The 13,273-nt window shown below is 36.7% G+C and overlaps 1 protein-coding gene across 3 annotated transcripts in view; it reads right to left on the reverse strand.

The window, feature by feature from the left end:
* Positions 1–13,273, reverse strand: part of gab3 (GRB2 associated binding protein 3) — a 32,769-nt gene continuing 19,496 nt past the window's right edge. For 2 of the 3 annotated variants that reach the window (XM_073860281.1, XM_055198826.2), the window contains 7 exons: positions 10,743–11,152; positions 10,457–10,509; positions 10,069–10,309; positions 7,083–7,173; positions 6,703–6,787; positions 6,041–6,121; positions 1–1,362 (listed from right to left, as the gene is read on the reverse strand). In XM_073860281.1, coding sequence (XP_073716382.1) covers positions 1,246–1,362; positions 6,041–6,121; positions 6,703–6,787; positions 7,083–7,173; positions 10,069–10,309; positions 10,457–10,509; positions 10,743–11,152 — 1,078 coding nt within the window. In that variant the 3' untranslated portion in view covers positions 1–1,245. The remainder of the gene's footprint in view (positions 1,363–6,040; positions 6,122–6,702; positions 6,788–7,082; positions 7,174–10,068; positions 10,310–10,456; positions 10,510–10,742; positions 11,153–13,273) is intronic. The other variant, XM_055198827.2, reaches the window with a different exon arrangement.

Consider the following 13,273-nt stretch of genomic DNA (forward strand, 5'->3'; position numbering starts at 1 on the left):
TCATTTTTTGTTCGAGTTTATTCAGCTGAACAGCATCACAATAATTTATCTGCTGACGTAAAGACATCCATTCATTCACACAGGTTAGTAAGGTCTCTACATTTAACTCACTCACTCACTTAATCACTCACTCACTCACTCACTCACTTACTCACTCACTCACTTCATGAGACATAGAGCACTGAAGAATATCAGGATAAAACTGATGATGTCACAGTGATTGTTTCCCATGAGATCTTTGTGTTCTTGCCAGTATGGCAAAGGTGCAATGTGACCAATATAAAAATGGCAAAACAGTGTCATAATCGTAGCATGACATGGCGCAAGAATTCGCGAACAGCCCAGAAATACATTCGTAATGCCTCATAATGGTAAACCGGTCAAAGTAATCGGAGAAATACATTCTGACAGCCCTTCATAACCCTGGCAGGTCAATATTATGACAGTAGTAGTCTCACATATTCAACATTCAATTATATTCCCTCGCCATTCAATCTTAAAAAAGGCAAAGAAAATTCCCTTTTACAAAAATTTCCTTCAAAGTTCTGACGTATCATCGAATCTTTTTCCAGCGTCCAATCACAGTGTTTGGTTCCAGTGGTTCAACTCTCATTAAACATCGTAGCATAAGGTGTCCATGTAAAACATGATCGTCATGGTGATTAAACCAGTGCAAAAGACATTCATTGCTATAATCCTTCTCTTCAGTGATTGTACACATCATAAATATGTAACAAATTCATAATATCCACATAGAGACTTCATAACACATTATTTCAGAATAATATTTATAAAGAGGCAATGCATCGTTTGTGTCCACAGACTGTATGTGTCGCATACATGATCGATGTGCTTTTATATTCAGGAAATTATTTCAAAATAAGTGGTGCACAAAATACTCCATAGTCTGAATTTTTCCCAGAAGTCCCAGATGGAGTGCGTTTGTGCAATTCTGTTCAGTTTCAAAATTTGGTGAGGAATCTTTTTAGATGAGATTCAAGCACAGTTTGGATTTTCTTGCCAATGCAACTACCGACTACAAGATTTCAGTTCCTGCGTTGTCTTGGAGGTCTTTTATTCTGGAATAATTTCCTGCCATTTTCTTGCTGAAGGTTTCATTTTCATCTCCTTGCCGGCTGACCCTTCACAGCAGTTTAAAAGAACAAAAAGTACCTGATATCGTAGATGAAACAAGTCAAGTTTTGAACCATTAATAATTTAAATTGATTGTTTTCCCAAAAGGCTTTAGGCTTTTGACTGACGATTGTCCTTCCACTCCAGTTTGGTGCTTTGTAAAGCCTGCGTCTTCTTCTCATCTACCTTCACATAATCCACCCTGTACTCATCTGCCAGCAATGGTTTCTGAAAGCATCAACAAAACCATGTCAACAATATGAATCTACAAAGTTACAGACAGTAATTTGTATTAGTATGATTTTTTTATTATAATTATATATTACTATGTATTTTATATACAGTAGTGTGCAAACATTTTAGGCCACCATTGGATTTGTTGTTTTTGCAATGTTATAGTGATATAATATAATAATCATTTTTCAGTCTCTTTCCTGTATTTTCTGATTGTATTCTAATAAATTTGTATGCAGTTAAAAAACAGAATACAATTACATTTATACTCCCTTTATGGACATGCAGGATCTCTTAAACCTAAATTAAATGAAACTCCGATTTCTAATTCCAATCTAATGACAACCAGGACTTCAGTTTTTAAGATGTGCTTAATCCCAAGAAATGTCACACTAAATACCGACTTTTGCCTAAAGAAGCAATTTTGTTCTGATTTTATTTTTCTCTTAGTATCTTAACTTATAGAGTGAAAACTATATAAATATATAGATGGTCATTAAAACTTTACTAAAACAACAAAGTTGGTACCGACCAGAATGTGTGTGTGTAGATTTAGCTCAAAGTACCTCACAGATCATTAACTATAGTATGTCCAATTTGGGTGGGAGCAAAAACTTGTTGTTTTAAAGGAATAGTCTACTCATTTTCAATATTAAAATATGTTATTACCTTAACTAAGAATTGTTGATACATCCCTCTATCATCTGTGTGCGTGCACGTAAGCGCTGGAGTGCGTTATGCTGCGACGCTTCGATAGCATTTAGCTTAGCCCCATTCATTCAATGCTACCATTTAGAGATAAAGTTAGAAGTGACCAAACACATTAACGTTTTTCCTATTTAAGACGAGTAGTTATACGAGCAAGTTTGGTGGTACAAAATAAAACATAGCGCTTTTCTAAGTGGATTTAAAAGAGGAACTATATTTTATGGCATAATAGCACTTTTGGGAGTACTTCGACTCCCCTGAAAAGTCTGCACCCCTTCTCACTCTCATAATGCGAGAGGGAGGGTGTTACTGCGCAGAGTCGAAGTACTCCCAAAAGTGCTATTACGCCATAAAATATAGTTCCTCTTTTAAATCCGCTTAGAAAAGCGCTACGTTTTATTTTGTACCACCAAACTTGCTCGTATAACTACTCGTCTTAAATAGGAAAAACGTTGATGTGTTTGGTCACTTCTAACTTTATCTCTAAATGGTACAATTGAATGAATGGGGCTAAGCTAAATGCTATCGAAGCGTCGCAGCGTGCTCCAGCGCTTACGTGCACGCACACAGATGATAGAGGGATGTATCAACAATTCTTAGTTAAGGTAATAACATATTTTAATATTGAAAATGAGTAGACTATTCCTTTAATGTCTGTACCTTTAAATGCAAATGAGCTACAGCTCCTCACTTCCTTACCCACAGACAGTAAGCGCTTTCAGTTCAAATATATCTGATTAATGCAGTCTAAGACAATAGTATCTAGTGGACAGAGCACAAATCGCTAAGGGTGGAAACTATGGTAATGCAGGACTGTTAGTGGGCGGTGCTTTTCAATATGACCTCACATTGATAAGAGAATCAAAACGGCATGTCTAATGAGACTGATTTGGGTTAATGGGGATTAAAAAACCAGGTGCGGGTGGATTTTTTTTCATTGTAGGGTGGTTGTGTTCACACACTGCCAACCCACATTATGTCCAAATTTTGGTAATCCATAATAGGTGCTCCTTAACATCAAAATTTAAAGTCTAGCATTAAAATGCATGTATCCTTCTCACTAAATGCTTTGGTAAGTTAATAAAAAATAATAACACTGTAGTTCTCAATTCACACTATTATATTGGCTGTTTATTAGTAGGGTTGCACGGGGTAAAAACTAAGGTTAAGCATTTTTTTTTCTTTCACGCTGCCAAAAGACGATCTCCTGCAAATTATTGGAAATGTATCATGATTTTTACAGAGAGTTATTGATGAACGAGTGTTTTGGTGGCATGTAAGTAAATTTTTATGTTTTTTTCAGTTTCTAAGTTGGGTGTGTAAGATACCAAAACCAATGCTATGTCATATTAAACAGTGTCTTGTTGACTAAAACATAGCAGCGCTTTGAAATATGTCTGCAGCTCTTAGCAACTTTTTTGGTGGGCTTGAAAATATTTTCACCCAGCGGGGTTAGTTGTAACGCTGTGTTACAACAACCCCTCAGCACTTACGATATGAAAACCACTAACGTTAGCGTAATTCTTGCCGTTGTTTTAAATAGGCTACACATGAATGATTGCTGGCTGCTAATAAAATAAATGTGCCTGTCTTATCAAAAATTGTGTGTCAAATTTATTTTTGTTCATATCTTTAATATTGATTGAATAAGTTCACGTCAAAGATTGAAATCATAACGAAATGAATGGCTAAAATCAGACTTTGATGCTCATTATCTCCGAATTAGATTTTGAAACTGTAGTATGGTTTATACAGACTGGGTCACATATAAAAAAATGTGTCATAACTGTGCTGCTTTTTTCACATATTTAGACATTTGAATGAATGAATACAGTGTGGATACCTGTCTATTATAGACAGATATATAAACAATATCCACTTCAAGTATATAGACAAAATAGTATTGAAATATTTGCCTGCAAACTTAATTTTTAGCAAGTGTTACAACTAACCCCCTGCCTGTTACAATTAACCGCACCTATGGGGTAAGTTGTACGTTTACACTTCTGTCACGTTTGGTGTAATTGTCCAAGAATGGTAAGTAACAGAAACAAACTTCAAATGGTTATTTGTAGCAGATGTGTGTGTTGCTTTTGTAAAAATATAATTAATCAAACTCAAATATTTTTTGAATGATTGGGCCAAAACCAAAAAGCGCTAGGTTGTGCCCCGCACTCCCCTACTTTAATAGTATATATTAATACCTTATTCTGCAAAACCTTATTCTATATCCCTAACCCCTCCCCATTTCAAGCAATAGGCCTACTTAAAATTAACAACTACTTTACTAAGTATTAATAAGCAGTAGTTGGGGTATATTGAGGCAAAAGTAGTTAATAGTTAGTTAAAGGCAGGATAGGCAGGAATTATCTAAAAAACTTTTTTCCAAATTTGTTTAAACTGTCTTTATATACCAATACATAAGTAAAATGTAAGTACTCTGAAAAAGAGAGTATAAAACTCAAGTGTCTCTAGACCTCTCACGACTGTTTTAAACACAGTTAATTATTTCCATTCAGGATGAAACAAATGATTGGCTTGCGCGACTATCACTCTCTCGCGCGACCATGGCACCACCCCTGTTGCTATGGGATCTGCCCACACATGCGCACACCCGATTGATTTGAACGTGCACGAGGCAAAAGTACGGCAGAGAAAGTGCATTCAGAATTCACAGTACCTGCATCCAGTCAGCGAAGGCAAACAAAGGAATAAACGAAGCAATCAAACGAGAGTAAATATCGCGTGGCTTTTCCTCGAGTCGACGATGTGGTAGCGGTATTGTCTCCGGAATGTAGTCCTCATCAGAGTCAACAATGGTTTCATCACGGAAACTCTTCCATGCAAAACATTGGCTTAATAGTGAGTACTAAAAGCCATCCTATTTGTTTATATTCATAGTGATAAAGTTAGGTGTATTATTACATGTGATTGTGACATGATGTTACTACATGCACCGCACTCCTTCCTCTCCGCTCGTCTGAGGTAAATGCTGCTTCATGTGTTTTGGGGGCGTGGCTTTAGAAGAAACCCAGAAGGGAGGGGGTGGAGTGAATGAAAAAATGAGCTGTGTCTAAAACAGTGGTGAGACTGAGAGGTCTACAGACACTCGACCTTTACTTACATTTTACTTATGTATTGGTATATAAAGACAGTTTAAACAAATTTGTAAAAAAGTTTTTTTAGATAATTCCTGCCTATCCTGCCTTTAATAGTGAGAACTGGACTTACAGTAGGACCAGAATATTTATTCAAGCCATTTCATGCCTATTCTTGTATCACTTACTAAATAGGATTTAAAAAGTAATTAGTAATAAGTAAATAAATATTTCTTTTGAGAGAGAAATTTGTACAGTAGTCTAATTACATGATTAAATATGTAATTAGTAACTAGTAATTGATTACTTTTTTGAGTAACTTACCCAACACTGGTGCTGACATAAGACGTTTGTACTGTATTTCATAAGCTTCCATTTTTTTTCTTCCATTGATATGTTTTTTTTTCTTTTTAGCTTTTTTGGTCTTTATTCAGACAGTATAATGGAGAGTAAACAAAAAAAGCGTTGAGATCGGGGGAATCTCAGAGACGGGAATCGAACAATGGTCGCTGTGAGTACACTGGTGCTACATGTCGGTGCACTAACCGGGCTATCGACACCAACAAGCTTCTGTTTTTCTGTTATGTCTGTAATACCTGTACCGATATGTATTTGCTTTAAGGAGGCTTTTATACGATGCTAAATTACAAAAAGCACTATAGGAATAAAACGTAAAGGGAGATTAACAACATGTCACATTTAAAGTCGAGTCATTGTTACTGCTGCCAGAAGAGCCCCAGAAAGAAGATAACACATAAGGTACACCAGTGCCCACAAATGTGTTTGCGATGAAACTTCAAGAAATTCATTTTAATTATCAACTGAATATTACGTTTTTAAGTTTTTGTTTCATGCCTTCCACTAACCTTTTGGACAGGTGAAGGTGAGGCGGAGTTGAAGTCAAGTGACAAGTAATCCAGCTGTGAACGTCCCATGTGCCGTGAGTCCTGAACAAATACAGAAGCACAAACAGTAACTTTAACACATAAAAATGACCATATTCACCACGTACCTTATATCACGTAAGGATTAGCTTCGATCCTTGATGGCCACTGTCCTGCAAGCTAGTCGTGGTTTTTAGGATTACTTTGCTAAAAAAGTTTCATTCATTCACTTTGGTTGGAGAGCTTCAGAAAAGGTCATGTGATTTTCGATAAGGGAACACAGGGTCCAGCGATTGACCCCCTGGGTTTTTCTGTTGCATTATGGGAGTTTTTAGGGAGCTGATGTTTAAGCGCACTGAAAAGATTTTGCGATTGAGAGAGCACCCAAAAATGGCCTGATGAAACCCGAAGTGCCCAATTTTACACAATAGATTTTTTTTCAGGTACTTAAAAGTGCACTTCTTGTTTTTTCATTGTGAACACACTGTTTATACAAAACAGCATGGAGATTTATATTAGTGTTTTCTTCATCTGGTTCTTTCCTTCTGTTCTCCCTATTGCCCTTTCACTCTTCTAAATTTAAAGAAAAATGGAGCAATAAATTATTCACGAGAGAGGACGAGTTAAACAGGAAGTTACATTACCGTCGGCGTTAGGCTCTCTTCCTGTTCAGGACCGTTTAGGCCCCACCCCCGCCGCCTGTCCAAAGGAACACACTGAAGCGATGCGCTAGAGACAAAACAAAACACGTCAACGTTTAAATACAGCCATATGAATATCGACACGATTTGCCAGTCTATTAACTAATAAAGCAAATGACCATGCTCGCACATGACAGACATGAATGAGAAAACACTTGTGCGGAAGGGGTCGTGCAGACAGGAAAGAGAGGTCAGGTGACGTGGAGCAGAAAAGTCCAGATTGATTAAGACACAGAAATAAAGTGGTAGAGAAAAGAACAAAGTGCAGAGAATCAGTTTAGGATTTTTGTGTGTTTTATAGTATAATGTTGTGCACATCTCACTTGGGTTCGGTCATGGTGCGTGTTAGAGGGACGTGGAACGGACATTCGGAGATAGTGGACAAACCCCGCAGGTCTAAGGGTGGCGGTCGTACTGTAAGACCAAACAAAATGTAAATCGATTACACAGATACAGGTTCAGTTCTCTATATATTAGTAACAGCATCTGGAAGACATTTTATATTATACCAATGATAATGTCTAACCCCTGTCCCTTCCCTTAAACGTACCCATCACACAAACAGACATTACATGATTTAAAGAAAAACTTTCATTTTTGTAGCCTTTTTTGTAAATAAAGACCATCTAAATTGTGCTCACAGGAAATTTGGCCTTCACAAACTATAGCCAAACACACACTTTTAGTTTAATGAGGCATTTCCTTTGTATGAAGGTGCATGACCTGTATGTGCTTTGTGTCTCCACTTAAGCAGTTTCCTGCTCTGTCTGTAACAGAATTATGCGCTTCCTGTCTTATAACATTTTTTGGTATGTATATATGTATATATATACAATTTCTGCTATTAAGGCCCCTCAATAAAATTAATCAACATATTTAGGACAATGAATACTGCTTTACATTAGGGCTGTCACAATATCAGATATTCACTACACAATTTTCTTGGCCCAAAAATGTCACAGTGACAATATTATTGCGATGCCTTTTGAATTTTTTGAGGGGGGGTATGAACAATATTATGAGTTAAAATCATCTTTAGTATTGGTTATTTTGTTTTAATAGTTTTTGGCCAATTTATTATACCAAAAAGATAAGAGTAGGGAGGCAGAAAGAGAGTTTGTAACAATTGTTGCTGTTAAGGAAAAATGTTAAATGGCTGCTGAAATATTTACAACATCATCATATGTGTAGTCTTATGATGAGCAATGATATTACGCAGTAATAACTTTCAATAGCAGGGACTATTTTCAGGCACTGCGTAATATCATTGCGCTTCCTGCAGCCATGTTAAGGCAGCAAAGTCCTTGATTATTACGCCAGAATGAGAGTATAGTTCCTAGCCATATCTGCCTAGAAAATCACAACTTTTCATTCTCCATCTGTCTTAGTACACGTCACGATGTAACTACAGAAGAGTCAGGTTTTAAATAGGACAAATATCGAAACTCTTTGGTTATTTTTTAGCGCAATGCTAATGGTCTAATCAGATTTAATGGATTAAGCTAAGCTATGCTAAAAGTGCTACCGCCAGACGCGGAGATCAGCGGAATGGATTCCAAAATGGTAAAAATCAAATGTTTAACTCTAGGGAAGCTGGGAAATGAGCATATTTTTAAAAAAGTGGCGTGTCCCTTTGCAATATGTAACTTTAACTGTGCGTTTACACCAGCCGCGGTAGAGGCGGCAAAAACACGCTATTCGCGCGTAGTTGGACGCTTGAACATTTGAGTTTACAAGTTGAGTCATACGTTTCTACAGTAGCCCTAAACAGACAATCTCAGATGATGACATGTTTGTCCTGTGGCGGCTGTCATAGCTTCACTATGCATTTCGAAAAGGAAGGGTGAGCTGTGGACTGAGCCGTTGGTTGCAATTAACAATCTCAACGCTAGTGAGTCCTTTTACAGTAGTTTGTATTTGATAACAACGTAAATAAATAAAAATAACATTACCTTTGTTCATATATCATATCTAATGCATCTAAACTATTACTGTGCGTTTACACTAGCCGCGCTGCAGGATGCCTAATTGCGTCTTTGCATTGACTTAACATGTAAATCACCCGCGCTTGCCGCCTCTACCGCGGCAGGTGTAAACGCAGCATAACACTGAGCTAACGTTACTGTGTAAAATTAATTTATACAAGTTAGCGACTAAGCTACACGTCCTTAAATTCTTGCCTGGCTGCCAAACCTCTCCGCACAGTTGTGATCCATGCTTGTAGCAAACCAAAACAGTTTATTTTCGACAAGGTATTTGTTTCAGAGATAAGTGTAGCCATTAGCCAGACTAATAAAAAATACAGACTGGAAGTTCATTTCAGTGTAGGCGTGTAACATTCACAATGTTAACACATTTACTTTTAATGGGTGACGTCATGCGTTGTCGAACTGAATTGTGGATCCGTCAACGCAGTGTCGCTGCCGTTGCTCATTGTAGAAGTTGAACTTTTCTCAACTTTTCAAGCGCCAACGCGTGCGTCTGCCAATCAGATCGCCTTATGCAAATAACTTTTTAAATTACGTTTATGCAATACCGAAGCATGTGATGGCCACGCTTTAGACAAGTATGCGTGAACGCTATCGCCCTGTGTGAATGTACCGTTAGCACGACAGCGCACATGCATCCGATAAAACCGTCTATTGACAATACCGGTATATTGTGACACCCCTATTACACATACACTACTATAAACAAAGTAAGCAGTATGCAGTATATACTTTATAGAGTGTGTGTGTGATCATGACATCACTTTTCTCTCTGCTTTATTTAGCCTGTTCTGTATATCATCTTCCTCAAAATCATTTCATGTGCGTCATACATTTTTTGTATCTCTCCTTTTATTAGATCATCTATTCCACTTCTCTGTTTTTTTCTAACCTGTTTTATTCTAGTTGCTGAGCAGTTACATCTAACACAACCCACAAGGCCTGTATCACATGACCTTCATGTAGATAAACCAGTTTGTAACCACTTCAGAACAAAACGTTCTAAAATAACTTTACGTTAGTACAATTATGACATCACATCTATTTGAGCTACATGAGTCATTGGCAATATACTGTACAATACACTATTACTATAAATACTATTTATATAAACTATTTATATTGATATATACAAATATCCTAGAAATCATCTTCCATAGTGTCAAACATTTTGTTTTATGCAAAGCATATAATTTTATAGGCTTCATGAAAATATCACTTGAGATGTGCAATGCTGATGCTGCAAAAACATACCCAGTATAATTTTAAGTGCTTTTACATTATTTTAAACCTTTATTGCATTTTCAACCAAAACATTTACCTCGCCTTCTTGGTTTCAGGTTGCGGTCGACTGGAGGGGGCTCAAGGTCAGGATTCGAAGGTGAGGGTAGCTCTGTTTTCCCATTGGACAGTACGGAGACAGGCAAGCTGGAGGGGCTCATGGGTATGTAGCCGTCCGAAGTAGCATCAGAGCCGCTGATAGGTGGGGAGGCCATGGGCACATACGAATCTTCATATATTAATGAGTGGTTTTCAGTAAGTGCTGTGTTCAGAAATATGGGCTAGAAAAGAAAGTGTTTGGGGGGAAGCAAAGCACTGTGTTACATCTGGTGTCTAGAACTGAATATTCAAACTAGATGCTAGTTTAGAGCTCCTGTTTAACTTTCTCCTGGTTCATTTGACTATTTTGTATTTGAATATTTCTTTACCAGGTTCAGGCTCAGTCGTTTGTTCCAGTTTCGTCCAGGATTGTCAAACTCTGCTGAAACAAGCAAAGTTAAAGGGGCACATGATAATAGGCAGAAAGACTCATACATGAAGTAACATACATATGAATATATATATGTGACACTTAAAATCCAGACTAAAGTCTCATAATTTTAATCTAATTTATGTAGAAAACTCTAAATCACAAAAAATGACTTGCTAGCTGGGTTTTCATAGACTGGGTCACATAAATATGTGTTTTTTTAGTGCAGACGTGTGTATGGTCACCTCTCCTAAAATGGTCTACTCCTGACAGTGATGTCCTACGAGGGAGGAGGGCCGGTTGCACCTGATTACGCCCCGTATCGTCATTGGGGTGCTGATCCGACAGATGTGTGGGTTTGGGCGGGAGAGGAGGAGGTGTCTGTGACTCTGATGCAACGCAGAAGGGCCGGTCGAATCTGAAAATGTCAGACGGCTGGCGTAACGAAACGGGAGAAGAGAGACAAGAAGAGAGAGAAGAGGAGACTGAGAGAGAGAGTGGGCCACAGGGGGCACTGAAGGGAGGTTCGGGCGCCCCGCCCAAAAGGAAAGGAGAGGGGGAGGAGTCAATGCGTGGGGCGGGGCTGAACACATCCTCCGTGTACTCAGATGAGCTTTGCTCAAAGGAACGTTCTGAGTTGGAGACGCTGTCACACCTGTGAGTAAACAAACACAAACAAATGCATAAAAAATAACGTATGCTCAATAGGGTGGTCCTTATTTTTTAAAAGTTCATGCTCTCACCCCACCAATATGTTTGAATAAATAAATAAAAAATTAGGCACTTTTTTTCAGTATTAATTAATATTTAGAGGTTGCTCAAGACCTTTGAATTTAACACATTTGCATATTATGTGATACTTTGTGCTAGCATGTATAATTGTTTAATAGCATATATATATATATATATATGTGAGCAATGGACTTATTTGACCATGCTCCATGCAATTAAAACTCCTGTTTTAGTTGTGATATGTCTTTCAAAGCAAGAAAGCTTCAATGTCAATGAAGCACAATAGACAATATACACTGAGACAATGGCTGAAGCAACACAAAGCAAGTCCACTATATGGTTACTCTGATCAAAAGAGACTAAAATAACTGGAACAATGTTACTCTCCAATAAGCAAGTTTTATGTGTGTTGTGCGTTTTTAAATGGATTTCGGAAATATTCAAAGGCTTTGAGCAACCTCTAGATATTGTAGGAACAATTTAAAATTTTGCACAGTGTGTTTTTATTGATATCCTAACTAGGGCTGTCAAAAGATTAATTGCGACCGATCACATACAAAACAAAAGTTTGTGTTTGCACAATATATGTGTGTGTGTACTGGGTGTATAGATAATGTATATATAAGTAAACACATACATGTATGAATTTAAGAAAAATGTTATTTGGTATATTTTTATTTATATTTATAAAATAAAATATATCAAAATATACATAAATATACATGGAATTGTTTCTTAAATACAAACATTAATCTGTGTGTAATTATAATATATAAAATAATTACACACAGTGCACACACATAAATTATGCAAAAAACTTTTATTTTGTATGCGATTAATCGCAATTAATCTTTTGACAGCCCTAATCCTAACACATTTAGGGGGTGAGAGTTAAACATTTAAATTTTTTTTGACCCATTATAAGGACCACCCTAATGCTCAATTTAGATTATTGCCCCTATTTAGTCTATTCAATAAATGCGATAATTAAGGAATAATGTATAGGCAGCAGGTTGCTATTGCAGGACTTGTATCACCCTGAAGGGGTTTATTTTGCGATTCAACCTGCTGCATGTACATTATCCTGGTTCTTACATGGCTATTTACCTCATAAGTAAGGTATGAAACATTAAATATTGATTTGAAATATTTCATTTGCTAATTTTTAACGAATGCAGACCTTCCATGCGGATAATATGTTTACTTTCGGTTGTAAGAAAAGACAAGATGTTTAAATGTCACAAACACTATTTGGTTTAATAATTTGTAAGAATAATGACATATTTATATTTAATTTTTGTGTAATTTTAAACTGTACCTGTCAAAATCGTTTGCAGCATCTGGGTTACCGTGTGTTATTAGTTACCAGCGGTTGTTATCTAGAAATAACACACCTTGAAATGTCGCGACTGGCCAATCAGAATCAAGAATTTTAGAGCGCTGTATAATAAACAGTGTTGGGGAAAGTTACTTTTAAAAGTAATGCATTACAATATTAAGTTACTTCCCAAAAAAAGTAACTAATTGCAAGTGCTATGTGCATATGTGATGCACATAGGATCCCTCAATACGCAGAACACATATTTAGAAATTACAAACCACACACATGACGGGCTACATACATGTTGTGACAAACTTCGCATCGAACTTCGCAACGAACTCGTTACTTTTTTTTAAAAGTAACTCAAATATTAATGTGTAGATTTATAAAGTAATGCGTTACTTTACTCGTTACTTCAGAAAAGTAATATTATTACCTAATGCACGTTAATTGTAATGCGTTACCCTCAACACTGGTAATAAATTCAATTGAATCTAAAGACTACAATTACCTACAGGACTAAACTGAAGAAAATCCTCTCTATAGGATCAGAAACACTTTTAATTGCCAATTCTTTATTACATTAAGAAGACTAATTTAACATTCAAAGCCTATTTCCATGAAAGATTTTGGTCTCAGAAACCTACATTGGTTTTCATTAATCATCTATAACTTGCATAATGAGGTCTTATTATTCATAACACTAGTGGTACATGTCATGGT

Source organism: Misgurnus anguillicaudatus, chromosome 22 (assembly GCF_027580225.2).
Source record: "Misgurnus anguillicaudatus chromosome 22, ASM2758022v2, whole genome shotgun sequence".
Classification (NCBI taxonomy): Eukaryota; Metazoa; Chordata; class Actinopteri; order Cypriniformes; family Cobitidae; genus Misgurnus; species Misgurnus anguillicaudatus.